Raw genomic sequence first — 23,022 nt, forward strand, 5'->3', positions numbered from 1 at the left:
TACAAAAATACAAAAATACAAAAATACAAAAATACAAAAATACAAAAATACAAAAATACAAAAATACAAAAATACAAAAATACAAAAATACAAAATGACAAAATTACAAAAATACAAAATTACAAAATTACAAAATTACAAAAATACAAAACTAAAATACTTTTGGCATTCTTGCCTAAAAAAACGTTATGATTGTTGTGATTTTTTAACGATTTATTTGTCCTTGAAAATCAAAGAGAGGTCGCGACAATTGCAGTGTGAGCTGGCGGAGCATGTTTCAACCATATTTGAAAAAAAAGAAAGGAAAACTTGAAAATCTTGTTGTTTGGTTGAGCGTCAAGTCAAGTATAAAACACTGATAAAGTCTGCAAGTAGTAGACGAAATAAGTATCTACATCATATAAAAAATATGTAACGGAATCAAAAGGAACAACCCGTTGTTTTGTAAAAAAAAATCTTGTCACAATCGCTAAATTCCTCTGCCCAAAAAATAAAATACCATCACTTTTAATTTTCCATCCTCAACTCAAAAGGCCCCTCGCCGTATCGAAATCCCGCAAAATCCTATTAACCCAAAAACCTGCATTCATCCCGCATCATTCCGATTTCGGAATCCGCAGTGCAAATTCTAGGTCTAGTGCCAGCCTGAACCAGCAGCAGTGCCGTCAAAAAGGACGAACGACACACCGACGTCGTCGTCGTTTGCGCCTCAATCACGTGATGCACTTTCATCACTCCAGCCCACCCACAACCAACCAACGGCTGTTGCTTCAGCATTTTGCTGATGTGACCAAGCTTGGGGGGGTTTGGGGAAAGGAGTTTTGGTGGTGAGAAAGCAAACATCAAACGAATGGTGAAGCATAAAATAAGCTTGCTTGAAACTGTTTGGAGTGAGTCTCTTTTTTTAAATGAAAATAAATAGGGGAGAACTGGGAGATGTCATTTTTGACAACCAAGGAGCACTATTTGGTTAAAGATGTCTTAAATAAGACATTAATTTATCTTTTGAAAGAAAAAAATTCAAATCAAATAGAAAATATACGTTTTGAGTATTCCACCTTTTGTGGTCAAACAAATTTAGAAAAATCTTTAATTTTTTTATGCTTCGATCTCAAGTAAAGTAACTTTTGCTGATAAGTTAAAAAAGTAATCTTTGAAGTCAATCAATAGGACGGTCGTATAGTTGTGATAATATTAAAATGTAAAAAAATGTTTGCTCAAGATGTAGAAAAAAAAATTTCCCCGATCTCCCCTTTCAATTTGTAAGCTGTGATCCAGAATGGAAATTGTTAAAAGAAATCAACCAGCACTGCAGCAAAGCTCTCCAGCTGGCCGGCGCCCTTTTCCAAAGCTCATTCCATCGACTTTAAACCAGTCGTCGTCATCTTCTTCAACTCAGGACGACGATGCAGTAAAAATCCAACGCGCTCGCAAGCTTCTGATGCTTTTAAAAAGGGCAAAGGAAACCTCACCAGACAATATTGCAGCATTTACAAGAGAGAGAAGCGGGGGAAGGAAAAAGTTTGCTCGAATGAAAATTCCACCATTCCATCGAACTGAAATGAAAAATAATATTTAACAAAATTGTTTCTTTTCTGTTGGTGCAGTTCAGCGTTGGGGGGTGGGGGAGGAAGGAAAAGCTCTTCACTGAGGGATCGTGATTATTTTGCCTCGATGGATGGACGCAAATTACGAACTCAGTTCAACATTAAAATGTCGATTCAAACGGGGGTCGTGACCCTGTTCAAAGGGTTCGAGGGAAAAATCGCATCACAGTTCAGAGCTCCGGTGCGATGGAAATAATCAGAATTGGCTGTTTTTGCTCTGGTTCGTGTCCAGTTGGTGGTTCTCGCCACATGAATTGGCTTGTTAGTGTGCTGCTGGTACCAGAGTCAAGTAGACCAGACCCTTAAACATTACAATGTATTTTTTATTGTTTAACGATTCAGTCTAGACTATCCGAAGATTTTACAGTGGAACCTCTTTTAACGTAATGCGTAATGTTTTCTTTTTTTTAATTTGTAGATTTCTCTGGACACGACGAAATTGAGATAACGTTTTTTTAGCATGGTCTTTCCGAATTCACGTACCTTTTCCTACTATGCATTTTGAGTGGAAATGTGAATAAAATATACCTGACGCATGGTGCTAAAAAACGTTTTCTCAAGAAATTTCAATTAACCCAACATGAGAACGAGAAGATAAGTTCAAAATTTAATCGCATGTTTATTGAGAAAACTGCATGAAATGATTTTAATTGCACAACATGCATCAAAGTTTAATTCCAATCGAAAATCTGATTACGCCATTCAATTTAGTGAAAATTGCATAACTTGATGGCGGTGGCAAAAAGAAAGGGTGGTCCAATTTGGTTCAAAATCGGAATTTTTACTGGTTTTGATAGTATCAATAGCTCCATCAAATTTGAGCTAGATCAGAGAAAGTCCATTTCAAGTAGTGTACCAATTCAATGATCTGCTAATGTTGAACAGAATGTTAAAACTCTTACAACTACCTTCATCTTCTTTAAAAAAAAATGTGGTTATTTAAAAAAAAAGCAAAAGAACAACATATTTTCCAAAACTACTAATGACTGAATCATCGCAAGAATGCTAAGATCTCACAGATATTAAAAAATATAATCTTCTAGAACAGTGGTTCTGCACCTTTGTTCATCTATTCACCCCCTGGTTAATTTTCAAAACATTTATTGCCCACTTTTAATTTCAAACAAATTCGTAATGTTTTCAATAGATCTTAAGGATACAAATCTTTACAAATATGTATTAAAATTTAGAACCGAAGAAATTCTTCGAACATCTCAGCATTATTATGAAAACCAAGGGTCCTGATTTTCGGTTCAATGAACAGAAACCACTCACTCATCGCCTATCCATTCGTCGCCTATTCTAACCCGCTAGCATTAATGAGCGAATGAGTCTGGCAAGCAGCCAGCGAGTGGCCCGAACTGTTCACTCAGCGAACAAATACATCGTGAAAATATTTGCCTACTCCGTCGCTCGACGACACTCACACACTACCATGCTCAGCGAAGAGCCACTCTCACAAAATGCTAGCACGGCAGTCATTTTGTCTTCACGCCCTCAGTTTGCCATCAATTTGATTTTTTCTTGGTGGAAGTTTCTTTGAATGGTGTCTATAATGTTATGAAATCAAAATAAATGCACAATTTAATTGATAACATTGATTTTAGGCAACCCAAATCAATGAGTATAACGCAGCGCATCAGAGAAAAAATGTTTTCAGTTCAGAGTGATCGGAGACGATCGGCCTGTCTGAACCGTTCGGAGACTGAGCCGATCAGAGAGAGAAGGAGAGTAGAAAAGAGAGAGTTCGGGAGCGAATGGTTTCAAAGTGACAAACAGTAGTAATTCATCAGGGCAGTATCGCGTCGCCTGCTATTTGTGCTCGCGAATGGAGTGGTTGATTTTGAGCAATCAGGACCCTTGATGAAAACCTTTAACTTTAGAAAAAATCATTATGTAAAATTATTGCAATCACATACAATATGGAAATAAATAGTTGACAAAAACGAAACAATAGATTTGTTTACGATTGCTGATAAAACTATGCATGATTATTTTCAAAAAATGTTTTATTATTGATTTATACTTATAAAATAACATTTCAAACTTTAATTATGATGCTTCAGTTTAAGTACAATTAAGTATAGTTTTGATTAATTATAAATTCTTACGGCTTCACCATTTTAGATACTTTTAACAAGAAAACAACTATATTTATACTCATAATTGAAAAAAATGCAAGCATTTATTGTATGATTAAGAGAATTTTTTGCTTAAATACACAGTTTTCTTCATTTTTGAAGGTTAAATTAACAGGGGTCCACTTTTGGAAAAGTTTGGATTTTCGTTGTCCTATATTGGACCCCCCTAATTTTTGCTTGAAAATGAGCAGCTCTTCGCTTTATTTTAGTATAGTTCCTTAAACTTACATTATTTCGACTTACTGAAGTTAAATAACCAGTCAAAAAATGATTGGATATTTAATTCAATCATAAAATAGAAAAGCTGTTTTGTTGTGAAAATGCTAGTGGCCATGTCTGATTTCAGATGTCGAACTCAAAACACTTAATTTGGCAAAAAGGACAATTCAATGTCAGTCAACATTGTTTTAAATGATGCTGAACATGCCAAATAAAAGATTTGCAGACAAAAACACGCTTGAAATTGGGATTTTATTGAATTTTTCATCAAAAACGTTACTTAATCCACCTTTAGGTGGTTGGTGCCTTCGGGTGCCTTCCTCTCATTTATAGTGATTCCAACCTCCCTAAAGTGTCCACATGTTTATGGATCTCCCCTAACGTTCGCAGCACCTAAGAGGTCCTAATAAAAATAAGTGATGAGTAAAAAAAAAGACTACCTGCAGACTTTTTGTCAAGATTATACAGACACGGCCTCTGAGGAAAATGGCATCCCTCTATACGGCTTTTTCGTGGCGATCTCGACCAGTTGATGTTATGTGAATTCAGACCATTTTTTAAACTGCTTGTAATTTATGATAGGTAAGTCAGATCTTAAAAATTCTTACTCCACCTAAAAGAAGACTCATATGCTTTCTAAAAATATATAACATGTGAGGGTTTCATGAAAAAAAACCACCCTTTTTACCATAATTTTAATTTAATATGAAACAGTTTTTTTAACATAACTTTTTAAATACATGATAAAACTGCATGAATTTCAATAGCAACTTAGGGGACGTTAAGACGGATCGATTAAAACCATTACGGCCAGAATCGGTTGAGCCTGTGACGAGATATTCCAGTGACATTGATTTGGTACACATGTCTACATACAGCCCAACACACAGACATTTGCTCAGCTGGTGATTCTGAGTCGATATGTACAAATGAAGGTAGAATTAGATCTCCTAGACGTCTAATTCATTGTTATCCGAGCATTCGTTGGTGAAGGTTGTCTGAATCAACATGACTCGTCGCGTCCCGGCGCAAAACGCCGGCAATATTGCCCTACCTGCGGCTCAAGCAGGCAAAAAAGTGGGAATTTCCAAAAGGAAGGTTGAGGCCTCAACTGATGGCCAAAAACCGGGAATTTCCAAGAGGAAGGTGCTTTTGGAAGTGACATCGAACAGCAAAAAGACGAAAAAGAGCGACGGTACTGTACCGATGGATGAGGAGGAGGAGAACTCTTCATCGCACGAGGAGCAGCTTTTGAAGAACAACAAGTTCGCTGGACTGCCTGACGAGGACCAGGTAGCGGAAGCAAAGGAGAATGAAGTGAAACAGCGAAAGGAGAAACTGCCTCCTTTATGTGAGGCAATCAGCAGCAACGATCGACTTTCGTGCGGGGCTGGTTGAACTCATCAAGTCTGGGAAAGTCCTAGGCAACATTCGTCTGTGTCAGGACGGATTTAAGGTGCTGGTGCAATCCAGGCAGCACTATCAACTGGTCAAGGATTACTTGACCGAAAACGAGGCGGAGTACTTTACCCATGATGTCGTCATGGATAAGCCGTACAAAATCGTCGTCAGAGGTCTGTACGACATGCCAGTGGAGGAATTAGCTGCCGAGCTAAAAGTTTTGAAACTGGATGTGTTGGCCGTGCACAAAATGAGCCGACGCAACAAAGACATCAAGTACCGTGACCAGCTCTACCTGCTGCATTTGGCTAAGGGATCGACGACGCTTCCTGAGCTGAAGGCAATTCGAGCGGTTTTCAACATTATCGTGTCGTGGGAGCGATACCGACCAGTGCATCGTGACGTCACACAATGCTTCAACTGCCTGGGTTTCGGGCACGGAGGTAAGAACTGCCACCTGAAGCGTCGTTGCGCCAAATGTGGTACCGATGCGCACATCACATCCCAGTGCATCCAAGATTCGCTGGTGAAGTGCCTCAACTGCAACGGTGAGCACTCGTCAACCGACCGAAAGTGCCCCAAGAGAGCTGAGTTCGTGAAAATTCGGCAGCAAGCATCGACGAAGAATCAGCCTCAGCGTCGTAGAACTCCTCCAGCCCTGGTGGAGCAAAATTTTCCACCTCTTCAACCGCGACGCCAGGTCCCGAACTTGGCACCGTTGCCGTTGGATCCCAGGAAGAGAGCTGAGATGAATCATCCACGGCCGGGTTCCAGCCAGGAGCCGAGACCGCCACCACCGGGCTTCAGCCAGGAGCCAAGACCAACCCAAGAACCAGCAGTTGAGGAAAATGGTAATGATCTTTACACCTCAACCGAACTCCTCAATATTTTCAAACAGATGTCCGCTGCACTGCGTGGATGCAAAACCAAGACCCAGCAGATTGAAGTGCTGACCTCGTTCGTCATCCAGTATGGATCGTAGGTCCCTCAAGCTGCTGAATTGGAACGCTTGCTCCATTAGGAGGAAGAATTTAGAGCTGGTGGATTTTCTTCGCGAGAAGGAGATCGACGTAGCTGCCATCACGGAAACTCATCTGAAGCCCGGTGAAAAAGTTTATCTGCAAAACTACAAGATCGCGACGCAGCTCGACAGGACCACCTCTGGAGGAGGAGGTGTGCTTGTCGCTGTTCATCGTGATCTCAAGCCACGCCGGCTGCCACACTTTAAGCTGGACATCATCGAGGCCGTTGGAGGAAATTCCCACTTCGGTTGGCCCAGTACTCTTCATTGCTGCATACTGCCCACGTCAGGTGAATGCCAGAGATGGTTCAGCAGCAAAACTGAAGAGCGATATCCAGAAGCTGACACGGCGGAGCGCAAAGTACATCATCGCTGGTGACCTCAACGCGAAGCATGAAGTTTGGGGCAACAGCAGGAGGAATCGGAACGGAGTGATTCTGCACAACGATCTGCAAAACGGATACTACAACGTTGTGAGTCCGGATCGTCCAACGAGGGTGGCTCGGTCTGGGAATCACTCAATCATCGACTTCTTCATTACCAATATGGCTGAGAACGTGGCTCATCCTGAGGTGTTTGAAGAGTTGAGTTCTGATCACTATCCGGTGGTTGTGGAGGTTGGAGCTTCCGTTACTCCGCAGCGGCAACCAACCCGGAAAGATTACCACAACGTTGACTGGCAGCAGTTTCAGCAAGTGGTCGACAGCAACATCGACTATGATCAACACCCGGAAACTTCTGCTGATATTGATCGTTCGCTGGAGGTGATCCAGCAGGCTATCAACCAAGCAGAGGCTGCCAACGTTCGGGAGGTTCCTGTTAATTTTAAGGTAACTGATATTGACGTAGATACTAAACACTTGATTAGACTTAGGAATGTTTATAGGAGACAATATCAACGGACTGGGGACTATGACAAAAGATTTCAGTTAACAATTTGAACAAAATCATACAAGACCGACTTGACAATATCAGAAATCAAGAATTTTCAAAACATGTAAGCCAGCTTGGGAATTATTCAAAACCATTTTGGAAACTTTCAAAAGTTCTTAAAAACAAACCAAAGCCTATTCCTCCTCTTATTGTTGAGGATTCTCCTTTGATTACATCCGAGGAAAAGGCAAATGCACTTGGGCTTCATTTTGTTAGTTCACATAATCTTGGCGCTTCCATGACCAGCCGTAAAGAAACATCAGTTGCCAATAGTATTTCAACAATCAATGACTCTACCTTTGAATTTCCTGCAGATTCCCATGTTTCTGGTGAGGAAGTCAAAGTTGCAGTTAAACAAATGAAAAATATGAAAGCTCCAGGCTTTGATAACATTTTAATCTAGTGTTGAAAAAACAGAGTGATCAGTTCTTTCAACATCTAGCCAATATTTTCAATAAATGTTTGCAACTTGGTTACTTCCCCACCAATTGGAAACTGGGCAAAGTCATACCAATTTTGAAGCCTCAAAAGATCCAACATCGCCAACAAGTTATCGTCCCATTAGTCTTTTGAGTAGTCTGTCCAAACTCTTTGAGAAGGTCATCTATTCAAGGCTTTTGGATTTTACCAACGATAATAATATAATTTTGAACGAGCAGTTTGGCTTCCGAAAGGGACATAATACTGCTCATCAGCTTACGAGAGTAACTAAAATCATCAAGCAGAACAAGCTTGAGTCTAAATCAACTGCTATGGCTTTGTTGGATGTTGAGAAGGCTTTTGACAATGTTTGGCATGATGGTTTGATACATAAACTGTATTTATACGGTTTTCCAATGTATCTTATCAAAATTATCCAGCACTATCTTTCGGAGAGATCGTTCAAGGTTTTTCTGAATGGGATTGCTTCTGGATTATTCAACATTGATGCTGGGGTTCCCAAGGAAGTATTCTTGGCCCACTTCTGTACAATATTTTTACATCTGATTTGCCTACTCTTCCTGGTAATGGTGTGTTGTCACTTTTTGCTGATGACACTGCCGTTATTTATAAGGGTAAAATAACCAGATATTTAGTTGGCCGTCTTCAGAAGGGTCTTGACGTTCTTTCCGAATACTTTGGCGACTGGAAAATTCGCATAAATGCAGCCAAAACTCAAACCATCATTTTTCCACTTTCCAAATCGGCCAGATTTGCCCCAAAGGATGATGTTTTGATTAAAATGAATGATGTTTCAATACCCTGGTCAAAGGAAGTTGTCTATTTAGGTCTCATACTTGACTCGAAACTTTGTTTCGACAGCATGTAGATAAAATATTGAACAAGTGCAGCATTCTCATCAGGTGTTTGTATCCTTTAATTAACAGAAAATCAAAGCTATCTTTGAAAAATAAGTTAGCAGTTTACAAACAAATAATTTACCCCGTTATTGAGTATGCAGTACCTGTTTGGGAGTGTTGCGCTAGAACTCATAAATTGAAGCTCCAGCGTGTCCAAAACAAGGTACTCAAAATGGTTTTGAATGTTCCTGGCTGGACAAGATCAAGTGAGGTTCATGAATTAGCAGAAGTAAAAATGTTGGATCAGAAGATTCAAGAAAAATGTTTGAAATTCAGGGAAAAATGTGCTATTTCTGAATACCCCTTGATTCAAGGATTGGTTTAGTTTATTGTAAGTTTAAGTTAGTTTTAGGTTAGGTTATGTTTTCTTAACATTTTTTTCCTCATTGTACCTGGTGTTACAAAAATGATAAATCATATACTTTTAAAGTTATGAAAATGAACAGTGTTTAAATCACGAAAAGCAAACTAAAGCTGAAGAACCACAGCTGACCACTTATTATGTAAACCAAATGTAATTATTATAAGAATGATTCAATAAAGTATATTTAATTCAAAAAAAAAAAATAGACGTCTAATTAAAAAGTTCATTTTCCGAGTGATTTTATAGCCTTTCCTTAGTAAGGTGAGGAAGGCAAAACCCTTCAGAGGGTCCACTATAGGAAAGGGGTCCACTAATGGATAACGTACCCTATATGAAATCTCAGAAAAAAAATCTCAAAATTCATAAAATCTCAAAAATTTAAACATGATTGTTTGTATAAATGTTTCAAAGAAAGAGCCAGATAAGTTTAGAGAATTCTGGCAAAAACAAATAAAAACATTGAATTTCCATTGCATTCTTATTCCTTCCTAAGAATGGCTAAAAACACTGTTCTTGAATTAGGTTATTATTAGGTCACGTTTGAAAGAATGTGCAATCCAAAACATATTTTTCAAACCAATTTGTTTTTAAAGATCTAGTTAAAATCAAACAGAATGCAAACAATATTTTTCAAAACCAATTTGTATTTAAAGATCTGGCGATGTTTGCAGCACACAATTTTATATTTCCGAAGCCTCAACTATTCTCATTATTGTTAGTGTGCAAAAACTCTTAGCAACTATTATCATAAAGACCAATTTTTATAAAAGAACTTTTGTTCAAAATAATCGTTTGCACAGAAATGAAAAGAAATCACCGACTTAAATAGTTCAGAGAACTTGTCCAGTGTTAATGAACAAAATAACTCACCAATATATCTGAGAATAAAAAAAATCACAAATATGAGGTAAATATACCTCGAAAAGAGTTGATGTTAATGCATCATAGTTTGCAAAATTAAATATTTTTTACTGTACTCCCTAACAATATTTTTGTATTTTAAACTTAAAAATGTCATGACACATCAAAAATTTTAAACTTTTTTAAGCATAACTGAGCAATGCTTAATTTTAATTTTTGTATTTTTTTAACCCGACTGAAACTTTTTTGGTGTTTTCAGTATGCACAAAGAAGCCATTTTGCATCATTAGTTTGTCCATATAATTTTTCATACAAATTTAGCAGCTGTCCATACAAAAACGATGTAGAAATATTTCAAAATCTGTAACTTTTGAAGGAGTTTTTTGATCGATTTGGTGTCTTCGGCAAATATTCAATATTTCCCCTTTAAAAAAATAAATCTCAAATTAAAAATTTTGAAATTATTTTTTTCGAAAAGATCCGAAAATTTCACGATTTTTTCATATTTTAACATTGTAAATCAGACCATTATTTGCTGAGATATCGACATTAGAAAACGGTGGGTTGTTTGGATGAGACTTAGAAAACATCAATTTTCCTGTTTTAAACACTTGCATGGCAATATCTCAGCAATTAAGTGTCGTATCTACAAATTGCAAAAAAAAAGTAAAATATAGAGAATTTCCTCAGCTTTTCAAAAAAAAAAATCAAAAGTGGGCAAACATGTGCACCAATTTAAAAAAAATGAAAAACTGCGACTATTTTCAAAAAAGTCACCTGAAAATGGCTATAACTTGAAAACGGTGCACTTTATCAAAATTTCACTGAAGCACTTTTTGATTGCAAATCAATTTTACATCGAAAAATGAAGTTGAAAATTTTTTGCGACCAATATTTCGATTTTTTTTAAATAATCAGTTTTGGTTAAAAAATTTATAACTCGGTCAATGATTTTTTGCACAACCTGGAAATTTATAAAAAGTTAGCATTTGATGTCCTCAAAAGCATATATAAAAAAGAAATAAATAAAAATAGTGTTTTTTGCAAAGCAGGACAAAAAGTTAATTAAAATATCACCAATAAAATTTTACCTTGTATCATTTTTTTCAGTGTAGTCCATATCCATACCTACAATTTTGCCGAAGACACTAAATCGATCAAAACAATTTTTCAAAAGATACAGATTTTTGAATTTTCACGGATCATTTTTGTATGGACAGCTGCCAAATTTGTATGGAAAATTATATGGTCAAACTTATGATGCAAAATGGCTTCTTTGGGCATACCGAACGCACCAAAAAAGTTTCAGTCGGATTAAAAATACAAAAAAAAATCGAATGACCGAAATTTTAGAGAACTGCTCAACTATCTTTTCCGAAACATCCTAATAAATGTTTACAACTTTGCCAAAGCATCGAGTGGATATGAAAATACGTTCCAGAGATGGACAAGTTTTTAAAGATCTCTCAACCAAATAAATAAAAAAAAATTCCAAATCCAAAGGAATTTTCCAAAAATCAAAATAAAAAATATTCTGCCAAATTGTCTATGGTGTTACTGCTCGCTCGTGTCGCTGAATATGACTTTGATTCGAACATGCACCACCGTTAACGACTGGCAAATTGATGAGATGCAGATTTTTCTGTTCTGATTGAATAATGAGTTTTTATGAGTGTGGTGGCAAAAGTTTACCTTTTTTGCTTTATTTGTTTGATTGTGCTGTATTTATACCGTTGTTCGAAATCAAGCGTGGCAAAAAATAGTTGATTGAATGTAGCAAACCACTGTCAATTGAATTAATCTAACCGTTTTTCGAGAATTATCCCGGCAATTATGTTACAATGATGTATAGAATCTGAACAACTTTTGATCAATGTACCAGTTAATTGATTGTGTTGTTTGATATTACATTGTTGCAAACTGTGTTATTCAATGTAATGCTCTATAATTTTTATTTTTTAGCTTTGTTGTCAACAATGTGTTATGGGGATTCTATCACTTTACTGGAATATGATTATGAGATTTAATCTTACCCTAGAAATTTACAATATAGGTTTAAGTAGTTGTTGTGATTGTTCGTCCATACCTGAAAAAAAAGGAAAAATACCCATCAGTACTTCATTGTTTCAGCTCAACTCCCAAATTCGTTTCAATTTCGCTGAATCAACAAAATGCTTTCTGCGACGACGACGTCCATCAAGCAATACATTCTGTACCATTCTATACTCCTGAACTCCCATCCGCACAGACTGTCAGTCGGAATATCCACCAGTCGATCGAATATTTTGAAACAATAAATCTTCGCTATCCTTTCCGCGGAAAATAATACCGCCGAAAAACATCGAAACCAATAAATCACGTCTCATCCCTGCTAGACCCTGTCAATACTTCGATTCCGGTTCGTTCGTCTGGGAGGGCGGAATCGTTGTTGATTTTTTTTATGCTGGTGGAATGTCCTCCTCTATCTTTCTGATGCCCAAGCCATAAATACCATAAACTTGGAGAATGTAACAAATCTGTACCATTCTATACGCCACAGATTAATTCTAACTTGAGTAAAAAAATATATATCAAGTGTAACATGGGATTTTATAACAACAACAAAAAATTCTTTAATTTTACTCAAATCCTCGTAAAAGTAGCATCCCAAAATCACTAACCGTAACCGAGCGCACCAAGACAAGAAGGTGGAAAATAATTTAGTTTTTTTCCCACCGTGCAAATATCTCTCGCCGAGAGTTGAAGTTTTTCGGGAGGATTTATATCTTTTGATTTATCGTGAGTATTTTTTGTAACGGTACAAACGCCGTGCTTAGCTGTTGGAAACAAATGGAATAAATTCAATACTCGTGGAGAATAAGTTTTGGTCGAATGAATCTTGCGTGAAGTACTGCGGGGATTCAGCGAAAATTGGTTCGTGATAAAGTGAGGCGAGTTTTCGAGAAAATGGCTTTGGAACAATTAACAAAGTTAAAATTAACTGACTAAGTTGATTGTCTTGAGCTGAAACCAAAGTGTGTGATTTTTAGGATTTTTGAGTTATAGTCGACTCTCTGGTTGTCGATCTTCTCGATCTCAATATTGCTTCATCTACCGATGAATTTTTCAGCCCGAATGTATGAGAAAAGGTCGAACGACATAAGGTCTAATGGACAAAAGGTCGAATGCCCAAAGGTCGAATGGACAAATGGTCGATTGGATGAAAGGTCGAATGTGGACAAAAGGTCGAATGGACAAAATGTCGAAAGGACAAGAGGTCGAATTAAAAAAAATGATGTGAGCCTAATTGCATAAATATTGAAAAGCAGCTATGAAGGAGTTTCAAACGGTTTTCGTTAATTTCACTCCTGCATTCTTGAAAATTTAGGGGTCTTCTGAATAAAAACTTGCCCCGCATTGATAGATACTTTTTGAAAAGGAAGGGGAGGGGAGTTATCTGTTAAAATATAAATAAATACGATCGATTTTTTTTATATAAACTGTTACATTTTTGATTTATCTAAGGATCCATGAAGGATAGATTGAACATGTATAGAAGACCTGCTACAGTATTGAGGAAGCAATACTTTTCCATATTTCGGAACTGTTTACATTTGAAAGAATTGAAAAATCTCTAAAATATTTCAACTATTATGTTTTATGAATAAAATAAAGAGTTATAAAATATATTTTGGAAGTAGTATTTAAAAAACGCCAATTTTTGAAAAAAAAATCACAAAGACATTACGCCAAACAAAAAAAAAACGTAAGTTTTTGATATTTGTATTTTTTAAAAAAAGCAAAATTTCAAAATCGGGCTTCGTCATGCACACGAGATATGTCTTGGGAGTCTTCATCCCAAATTTCAGCCAATTTTGTCCATCCCATATCGAGATATCGTGGCACCCGTAAATCAACTCCTTGTGTGGAAAAAAAACGTTCACAAAGTTTGACAGTTCGCTTTGCGCTTGGCGAAATTGTGAATTAAATCGTCTCTTACTCACTTCAGTCATGAAATATCTTCGTGAAACTTTCAAGAGTGATTGAAAATCATGTTTTTAGTAAATTAAGTGAATTTTCTGTAATATGAAATTTTGTGATTTTCTACATGTATGTAACCCCTTAAGGCAAGAGCTCCCCCAACCTCCCCAACCGTCCTATGGATTATTTTTGTTTTGAAAATTTCTTCAGGTTGTCAATAGTTTCCCTTTCTCATGGCTTGCATAGAACTTCTCATTTGCAAAACGAAGCTGTTAAAAATTGTGAACTTTGACACCCATATTGCTTGAACAAAAATAACTCCGGAATAATTGCGTGGTTGGCCATATTCCGAGTTCCGCTGGGGAACTTGGAACCGGTGCCAAAGTGGCCAGGTCGGTTCAATATCGGTTCTGGTGATCATAAATGAAAATGATGTTGGATGCGCTGTAATTTGAATCCTGTTTGGCTGGTTTTTGTTTGATAAAGTATTGACCACTCCGTAGGTTCCCCGGAATTCTCCGGAACCGGTTCCGTTTGGCCAGTGGCCACCAAAGCATTCCTAAAGACCAGTTTTGAGTTGGTGCTTCAAAATCATGAATTTTGATACCCATATTGTTAGGTTCATAACGGGAAACTTGCGTTACAAAAGCAAAATACTCTATTTTTCAAAACTACGTTGTTTATGGACCACTCAGTTTTCCTAAAAATCATCCAAATTGCATCAAACTTTCACCAAATATTAACAAAAATGTATACAACTAGCTTACATTCTTGGATTTTTGATATCCATCGTTAAAAAAATCAAAAAATCAAAGCGTAAATATTGCCAGGGTGGCAAGTCAAGTTACCCCTTAAAGGGTGTTTGACATTTGTTTGTTTATGTTTGCTGGTTTCTTTTCTTTGATGGTATCTTTTATAGTTGTAAGAAGTACAGAGTAGCTTTTTAGAAATTCGCCACTTCAAATGTGTGCTAATTCAAATGCTGTGCTTTTGACAGCTTTCAGTCAATCCAAATCATTTTTTTAACATGCTGAAAGTTAGTCAGTAATTCCAAGTAATTCTAATTAATTTTGAGCAATTCAGTGTAGTTTCTGGCAATCCCAAGTAGTTCTGGCAAATTAAAAGTAAGCTGTGACATTTTGCCGGTAATCCTGGTAATTCCATTCAGACTGGTTAGTAATCTTTGATGCTGGAAACCCCTTGACAATCACGATAACAAACATGTTATTTTTCTAGGTTTGATTCTGCGTCGACATGTATAAATGAGTCTGATAAGCCCAATTAAGAGTGTGTCTACTGTACCTGTAGCAATTGTGCAGTATGTATCTAAATAAAAACTTTTTCAATATTTATTTGAAATTGAAAAACTAGACATTTTCTTAGACTTTATTTGCATAACTTTTTTTTTAATCCCCCAACCCAAGTAAACGATTTGCCTAATACTCTTCACAAGTTTTATTAAAGCTTTGGAAAATGTTACCAAGTTTCATAACAACTTTGAATTATCCTATCAAGTTCTATCCTCGCTTTTCTTTCAAGATATCTTGAAAACTTTTCTAGTAGGTTTTCAAGACTGTCGAAACAGTTTTATTTATTAGTTTAAATAAGATTTTCAAGCATTCTTTTAGTGACTCAAATAAAACCATCTTAATACCAATTGTGCTAGTAGTTGCATGTTCCAAAACCGTAGGACTTTAGCTGTCAAAAGCAACATTTCAATCATGGAGCAGCAGCAGCAGCGCAGTTGCAGGAGACATTTTGTGTGAATTTACAGATTATGAAAGAAAAATTCCGTTACCATTATTGTTGCTATCTCTGTGAAAACCATTTAAAGTGAAAAGTGATTTGTTTGCGGTTAAAATTATTCAAGGAGCAGTCGAACCATGCCGTCCCTAGTTTGTGATTTTTTCTGAGGATTGAAGAAAATTAGTGTTGTGCAATGTCTATGCTGATTCGTAATCCATCATTGGATGAAAACTAACGAGGCAGGAAATGTGTTTTTTTTTATTATTAACCTGACTAGCGTTCAAATTAACTATTTCAACATCCAAAACGGCATTTTCTTGTCCAAGAATAAGTTGATTTGTTCAAGAATGTTTTAAATTCACAACGGCTTCCTGAAGATAAGATTAAAACTCTTTAGTTTTAGAAATGGCTTAATTAAAACCATGAATATTTTGTTGCATGTATTGCTACGCTCAGTTTGTTCAGTGCAGTTTAGAGGTTAGGTGATCGATTAATAAGAGAATAAAAAGTGTTATTTGTGATTATTTTTTCTGTGGCGGATGAAACCTATGACAAACGTTGTAAATGTGTATGTGAAATAAAGAAAAAGCGACGAAAACCATGATCATGTTCATGATAAAGTGAAATATAGAATATGTGACAAAATAAAGCCAAACCAAATAATTGACACTTTGGAATACGTTTTGTCATGTAGTATGTTTTTCCGCAGTATTGTTAATGTTATATGAATAAAAAACAGAGCTATTATTGTCTTTATTTATTTAGAGAGAAAATTATGATCAAATCTACAGCAACAATCAAAAAGGGCGCATGCAAATTTGGAACAATTATTATTAAAGCTCTTAGACAACAGGTAACTACTCATCTAAATCCCCTTTGCGGAAGAAAGCTGGAGAGGATTGCTGTTGTTTGAATGTCCGAGTAATGTGAACCTGAAAATTAGCTACACAGTCGAAATTTTTGTCCACCCTTTTCCCGTGTTGGTCCAGAAATTTTCACTACCCGGATCTATTTTCCACCATCGATACAAGCATGCGCTACGGCCAGTGCAATGTGTGATTTAGCCTTGGTTAAAGCAATATCAAGTATTTCACAAGTCCTACAGTTCTTCAGAAGTCCCGACCAAGAGCATGCTTAGAATAATTACATTTAACATGGTTTTAATCAAGAAAAGAATGGTTTAACGATTTTCGCCATATTGAGAGGCAAGAAATTGGGCAAAAAATCGCAGCCATGTTGAATATTTGAGAGATATCAGAAATTAAACGTATTTTGGCATGAAAATCTTGTAGGTTAATTATAGATTCAACAAGGCGAGCAGTATTTTTTCGAGGCATCTTGAAAAATTATTCGATAATTTTTTAATGGCATGAACTTTTTGGATATGTTCACTAAATTATGCATGTTTTATTTTTCAATATAGCATTTTTCTTGTAAATTTTTGTCTTGTACAATTTTCTAATACTTGTTTATCAAGTAGGGTACACTATAAGACAGAATGGTTTTGATGATAATATTTTTGAATTCAATAAGATCTAGTTAAGGCACGTTTGGTTTTCTTCAAGAGCTGTTCCATTTATATCTTGATTTATTTCAGTTGCTAAGAAGTCTTCCAGGATACTCCAAAACCATTTATCATTTACACAAGATTTATTTAATTCAGCAAGAGTCTTTGAAGACATTGCTAAAACTTATCTGCTAGATTATATCGTTTTAAAACATCCTTGAAAATTGATCTTCATAACCTCCTAAAATAGTCCACTTTGCACTTACCTCAGCTTTAACTCGTGTTTAATACAGCATGTAGGACTAAAATGTTTTATAACCATTTTTGGCCAACGACTCTTAATAATCTCTTCTAGATCGTTTTAAAACTTAAATTGTTACTTGGGAATTTATCCCAACTTCGAACTCTTCCACAAACTATTGCAAAACTTTTCTCTTCAACTCCACTCCATCCCAGTCTGTCAATCCCTACCGGCCGTAAATCTCCACCGTAAAGTTGAAACCCAAGCTGGGCCGGGAGCTCAGCTTAACCGTGGCATGGGTTTGGTTGATCCCGCCCGAGATGAGCGCGGCCAAACCGCCCTGGCCCGGATTTTTCACGTTATCCCTGGCCACGATGTAGGTCACGTTCGGTGGTCGGACGCCGGGCTGTAATTTTTTGTTGGGTGTGGGAACCCGAAATTTATCGCTAGATTAGCAACGACACCGGAATGGTCAGCGAGCGGATCTTACCGGTGGCAGGTACTGGACGACGGCGGTCTTGATCGGAACCGGGAGGGAATTATTCACGACCGTGGTTCGGTTCAGCAGACGGTCGCCGGAAACTCGACGGCCCCACTGGTTGCTGTCGGCGAGGATGAGCACGGCGAAGGTGGCCAACAGAGTGGCACTGGCCAGGAGAAACTTCATGACGAGGAGCTGAGTCGATAACTTTGCTGATACAATAGTGACAGTAGCGGCGGAGAGAGTGGAATAATTTATACCTTCATCGGAAGTAAGTTGTTTACCTCGGTGAGGTGCTCCAAGAGATAAGACTTTGGAAGTGGTTCTCTATAACAGGTGCTCTTTAACGAACACTTGAAGTTACTTTGCGTCATACATTTGTTGCTGGCTGTACGCTGGGAAACTTCTTATATGTGTTCAAAATGACACTGTCTATCAAAAGTTGGACATTTCATAAAATAATGTAAAAATATCTGCACTTTGGCCGTTTACAAGCAGCCTAAATACTGCTTTTTTGTATACAGCAGCTTTCATTTAACAAAACAATAAAATCATAGAAATCATTTCCATCTCATTGGAATACACAATTGATTCTAATAGTTATCAATTTACTAAGAAGAAAAACAATCTGAGTTTGAGCCAATATTGAATCCCATAAAAATCACCTCAGCCCACATATTGATGATAAATCGATGGAATGCCTATACTTTCCCAACCCCAGTTCCACCATTTAGTAAGCCATATCCAGCAAAGAGCAATGGCCCTCCAAGAGTGAAGGGTCCTTCACGTGGAACAAGGAGTGAGAGAGAAAAAAAAACTGTAAACCTAAACGAAAAACCATCGATCTATAAATATCGTTTGCCCGCGTCTGTTCGCGTTAGACAAACAAGCTGGGGAAAATCCTTCACCTTCTGGAGGATTCTTTTTTTTCTCCTGCACTGGATTACGCTGGATGTGGGGCTATTTCCATCCTCAATTGCAACGGGACCCGTGCTATGACGGGTACGGGTTCGAGGTTGGGTTGGATAACCCTTGACTTGCGGGTCGATGGTTTGAAATAAACATTAATATAAAAAAAAAATCAAGAAACATTCCTTGCGCATCAAGGGTTCACATATCCTGCAGCATTCCATTGAACCGAGCACAAGGACGTCGGACGTCCGTTCATTTTTCAAACTTCACATTCTAGACTTCCTCTTGCATAGCCGAAGCCCCTTCGTCGGCCATTTCCAGCACAGGGAAAGCTAGCGAGGAGTTCTCTTTATAGGGTATTTCTCTACCAACTCACACGAAATCGGGAAAAGTTCTCCGACCCCTGCTCGATTTGCTTGAAACTTTGTCCTAAAGTTAACTTTTGTCTTTGATCACGCAACCGAGGTCCGTTTTTTATATCTCGTGATGGAGGGGCGGTACGACCCCTTCCATTTTTGAACATTCGAAAAAAGACATGTTTTTCAATTATTTGCAGCCTGAAACGGTGATGAGATAGAAATTTGAGACATTTTTTAGAGAACTTGTATGTAAAATTGGACAACCGATTTGATGGCATACTCAAAATTTAAAAAAAAAAACGTATAAATCATCAAAAACACAATTTGTTTTTAAAACTCTGCTATTTATCGTTACTCTGACCATGTTTGGTTAGTTACATACACAGAAAAAAAAATCATGGTAATATTACATCTGGGAAGGGGCACATCTTTTATGTCAGAAAAAAGGTGTTATTTTACCTCTGGAAATGTGTAATTTTACCACTATTCTGGTGTAATGTCACTTTTTCAGTCTAAATTGAGGTAAAATTACATCATAAAAGAGGTAATATTCAACCTTCCAAAATTACAGCTTCCAAATTTACATTTTTTTTCTGTGTAGTGTATAAAGCAATAATTGAGTTTTAGGGGTTAGAACTTCGAAAAACGGATTAAAAATAGTCAAAATTATCACACCTTCAAAAAAAATTTGTTGCCTTCAGACCTGGGTGCAGAATAGTGGTTCACAAAGCGGCCTCAATTTAGAACTGTCAAAACGGAACCAATTTACTGTTCGCAAAATGATACCAAGAAGTGGTAAGTACTTTAATCGATCTGTAACCTGCCAACTAATATTGAAAAATCTTACTCGGATATTATCACTGCGCTTCAAAGATACATTATCTAGGAACTTCCATTCGGTTGCTCTTCTGATTCCCATAATTCCACCCACTTCTGACTTAATTTTTCGTCACGTGAAAAACAAAAATGGCCTCTTTTGGGCGCCCATCGTTTAGTCTACAAACAAAAAATGCACGAAGCACTTAATTTTTCAGCGAAATCTTTGATATCAACAGATCCAAAATGTTTCAAAACAAGTTACTTCAGCAGCAAAAAATATGTCACGCTTGAGCTTGAACATAGCCTTGTACTTTGTTTATGTTTACAGCTGTAGTGCAGTTGTAGAAATGGTGAGCAGTGGGGAGCATTTAAAAATTACGTTACTTCTCACACATTTGTTTGTATTTTTTTTTTGTTTATTAAAGTGTTGGCTGTTTTTACTTCTAAATGAATTGTTACATTTTTGAAGATTTTGATCGAAATTGATTTTTCATAAATGAGTAAGCAAAAATAATGTATTATTTCAGAACATATTTTTAATTATAAAGTTAGCTGAAAAAAAGCTTCAAAAAAGCAAATGAATCTTATCAAAATTAAAGTCACTGTACATATTTTTTAAATATTAAAAAATCTTTCAAAATTAGTCAAGAAATCAGACAGCATTTTTTTTTCATTTGCTTCAATAATTCTAAGAAAATTTAAGAATGACGAATTAAATTTATCAGATATCTATTTTTCTCCACCTTTTCTAAATTTTTTGAATTAAAATTCATTTTGAAATGATTTGTAAAATATTTAAATAAAGGTGCATAACAACGCAAAAATTGTTTTTTCGTAAAGATGATTTGAATCCATGCTTCGTTTCAATAAATTTTATCCTGTCTCGTTGATTTTTCAAACTTAAAAAAATGCAGCAACGAGAATTGAATGTTTTTTTGTTAATGATATCAGGGTATTTAATGTTAATCCACAAAAACAACTTCAATACAATTTTAACCAAAACAACATAAAAATAAATGAAATAAAGACATATTTGATAGTTATCACTAGTTTATTTTTTTAATTTTTTTTTTTTGAACTTTTACCAACATTAGTTCCGGCCCGCCACTGTTTCAGAAAAATCAGATCTGGCCCGCAGGGCCAAAAGGTTGGGCACCCCTGCCTTAGAACGTCCCCTTTCCGAAACCAACCTGGAAAACCGGATTTGGTCACTGTGACCACCATGAATCGGCTACAACCCGAAAAAGACCTTTTTAAGACCCCAACTTTGACGACCTGTATCTCCCGCGAATTTAAACCAATCAGGATGGTCCGTGTTGCATTAGTACTTTGATCACAAATATTGATATATAGGCCAAGTGACTTACCGGTTCCGGAAAATATATAACTAACACTTAAGTGATCATAACTTTTGATAAGTTTGTCAGATCTTCATTTTTTTAGACTCGTTGGAAATATCTTTCTAATACCCATCCGGATAGGTAGATCTGGACATATTTTTTGCAAATTTTCCCATACAACTTTCAATAATTCATAGGGACCCTTAAACCTTAACCGATTTGGCTCAAAATGAGCACAGCTACTTATTTTTGAATCGAGTCAGCATTAGGTCACAAAAAGCAAAAGTTGAGTTAGTTCGGATAAACGGCATATTTTGATATTTTCCAAAATTTTCAGCTTTTCTTAGCACCCTACTGCGCAGTTATTTTTGTACCATTCGAATAATTTTTAATTTGTTTTGTTTTGGGTCACTAAGCTAAACCCCATAAATGTTCCTAAAACTGCGACTGTGTAATCATTAACAACCCTTGTAAACTAATATTAAATAAAGTAGAAAAAAAAACTTGTTGCCGTTTTCCAAGAGAATGTCCCTCCTTGAAAATGCTCCATTCGTTATTTTGGTACCATATGTTTGTGCAAAACAGCAATTTTTGGGTTGAATTTCGCATGACTATAAGGCAATGGTAAACGAAACAGACGAGCAAAAATAATGGCAAATTTCCCATCCCACGGATTGAAAGTTTTCTCCACTCTCTCTGACATGTATGAATATCGTGGAGGAGGAGGATAAAGTTCATATGTTTCTCAAATGTTTCAGCTTTGCCGGAGAGACCACACGGACCCCGTATCATCTGTTTCTGTACATATTTGCATGAAGTATCGCAAATATTTGACAATAATTTCATTCCAGGGTCCGTTCGGCCTGTTGTTTTCCATTTTTGGTCCTTTTTTTTGTTTGGAGCAGGGAAAAAATCCCACACGAGGCAGGCTTCAAGTCTCAAGGGTACTCGAGGGAAACTCGAGCCAAGTTCAGCCGGCAATCCTTGAAAAGAGAGCAGCAGTGGCAGCAACTCAGCTGGCAGACAAGACAAAAAGCCACTACGAGCACTGTTATAAGGAAGTTGGCCTCCATCGCAATCATCATTACCATAATCTGGTCGATTTCTATTCAAAGCGAGAAAGGGGGGGGGGGTGTTAAAGTTTCTGTTACTTTGTGTTTACTTTTGTTGTGCTGAAGTTTTTTCCCCTCGGGAAGGTTGAAGGGAGCCGTCACTGTCTATCTGTGGTGGGATAAACTAAATACTTTAAGAGATTATCAGATTTGGACTGGGAACAAATTTTCCTTTACATTTTAAAATTTAAAAAATAAGTTTGATTGAGAAATGACAAGCCTTAGAATGTCAAGAGTTGATTTAATTTAAAAATTTCGAATCATAACTTCTAATGTTAAAGGAGGAAGTCTACTGTTTTTAGAAAAAAGTCATAAATAAATATGGGTCATTCCATCTCAATTGAGTTCACTTTTGGACTCGACTTTCACCGATTTGGACCAAACTTGGAGGAAACGTTCGTTTATCGATAGTTAACAGAAATTCCAAGTTTGGTGCTGATGTGACCATCCTTCTATTTTTGGCGCCGCCCTCGTTTTTGACGATTTTCTAAAAATACTTTTTTTGTTCTTTAATCATAACTTTGTAAATAAAATAAAAATACAGTTTTGGCCTATTCCTTATATTTTTATTTGATTTATTTTATCACCATCATGTTCCCCGGACAATTTTACATAATAATCAATGTAGATCTCAAACTAAAATGAACTACTGGCGAGA

At 36.6% G+C, this 23,022-nt stretch overlaps 2 protein-coding genes across 4 annotated transcripts in view; both read right to left on the reverse strand.

Annotated features, from left to right (window-relative positions):
- The window catches only part of LOC6050731, a 365,664-nt gene that overhangs the window by 286,129 nt on the left and 56,513 nt on the right, over positions 1 to 23,022 (reverse strand). The gene's annotated exons all lie outside the window — the stretch shown is intronic.
- Positions 16,238 to 18,055, reverse strand: LOC6048450. Its single transcript, XM_001865334.2, has 2 exons — positions 17,832 to 18,055; positions 16,238 to 17,747 (listed from the first exon to the last, which is right to left on the reverse strand). Exons 1-2 carry the CDS (start codon positions 18,006 to 18,008, stop codon positions 17,568 to 17,570), a joined length of 357 nt encoding a protein of 118 aa, XP_001865369.2. The 5' UTR covers positions 18,009 to 18,055; the 3' UTR covers positions 16,238 to 17,567.

This window comes from Culex quinquefasciatus, chromosome 3, assembly GCF_015732765.1.
Source record: "Culex quinquefasciatus strain JHB chromosome 3, VPISU_Cqui_1.0_pri_paternal, whole genome shotgun sequence".
In the NCBI taxonomy this organism is placed as follows: domain Eukaryota; kingdom Metazoa; phylum Arthropoda; class Insecta; order Diptera; family Culicidae; genus Culex; species Culex quinquefasciatus.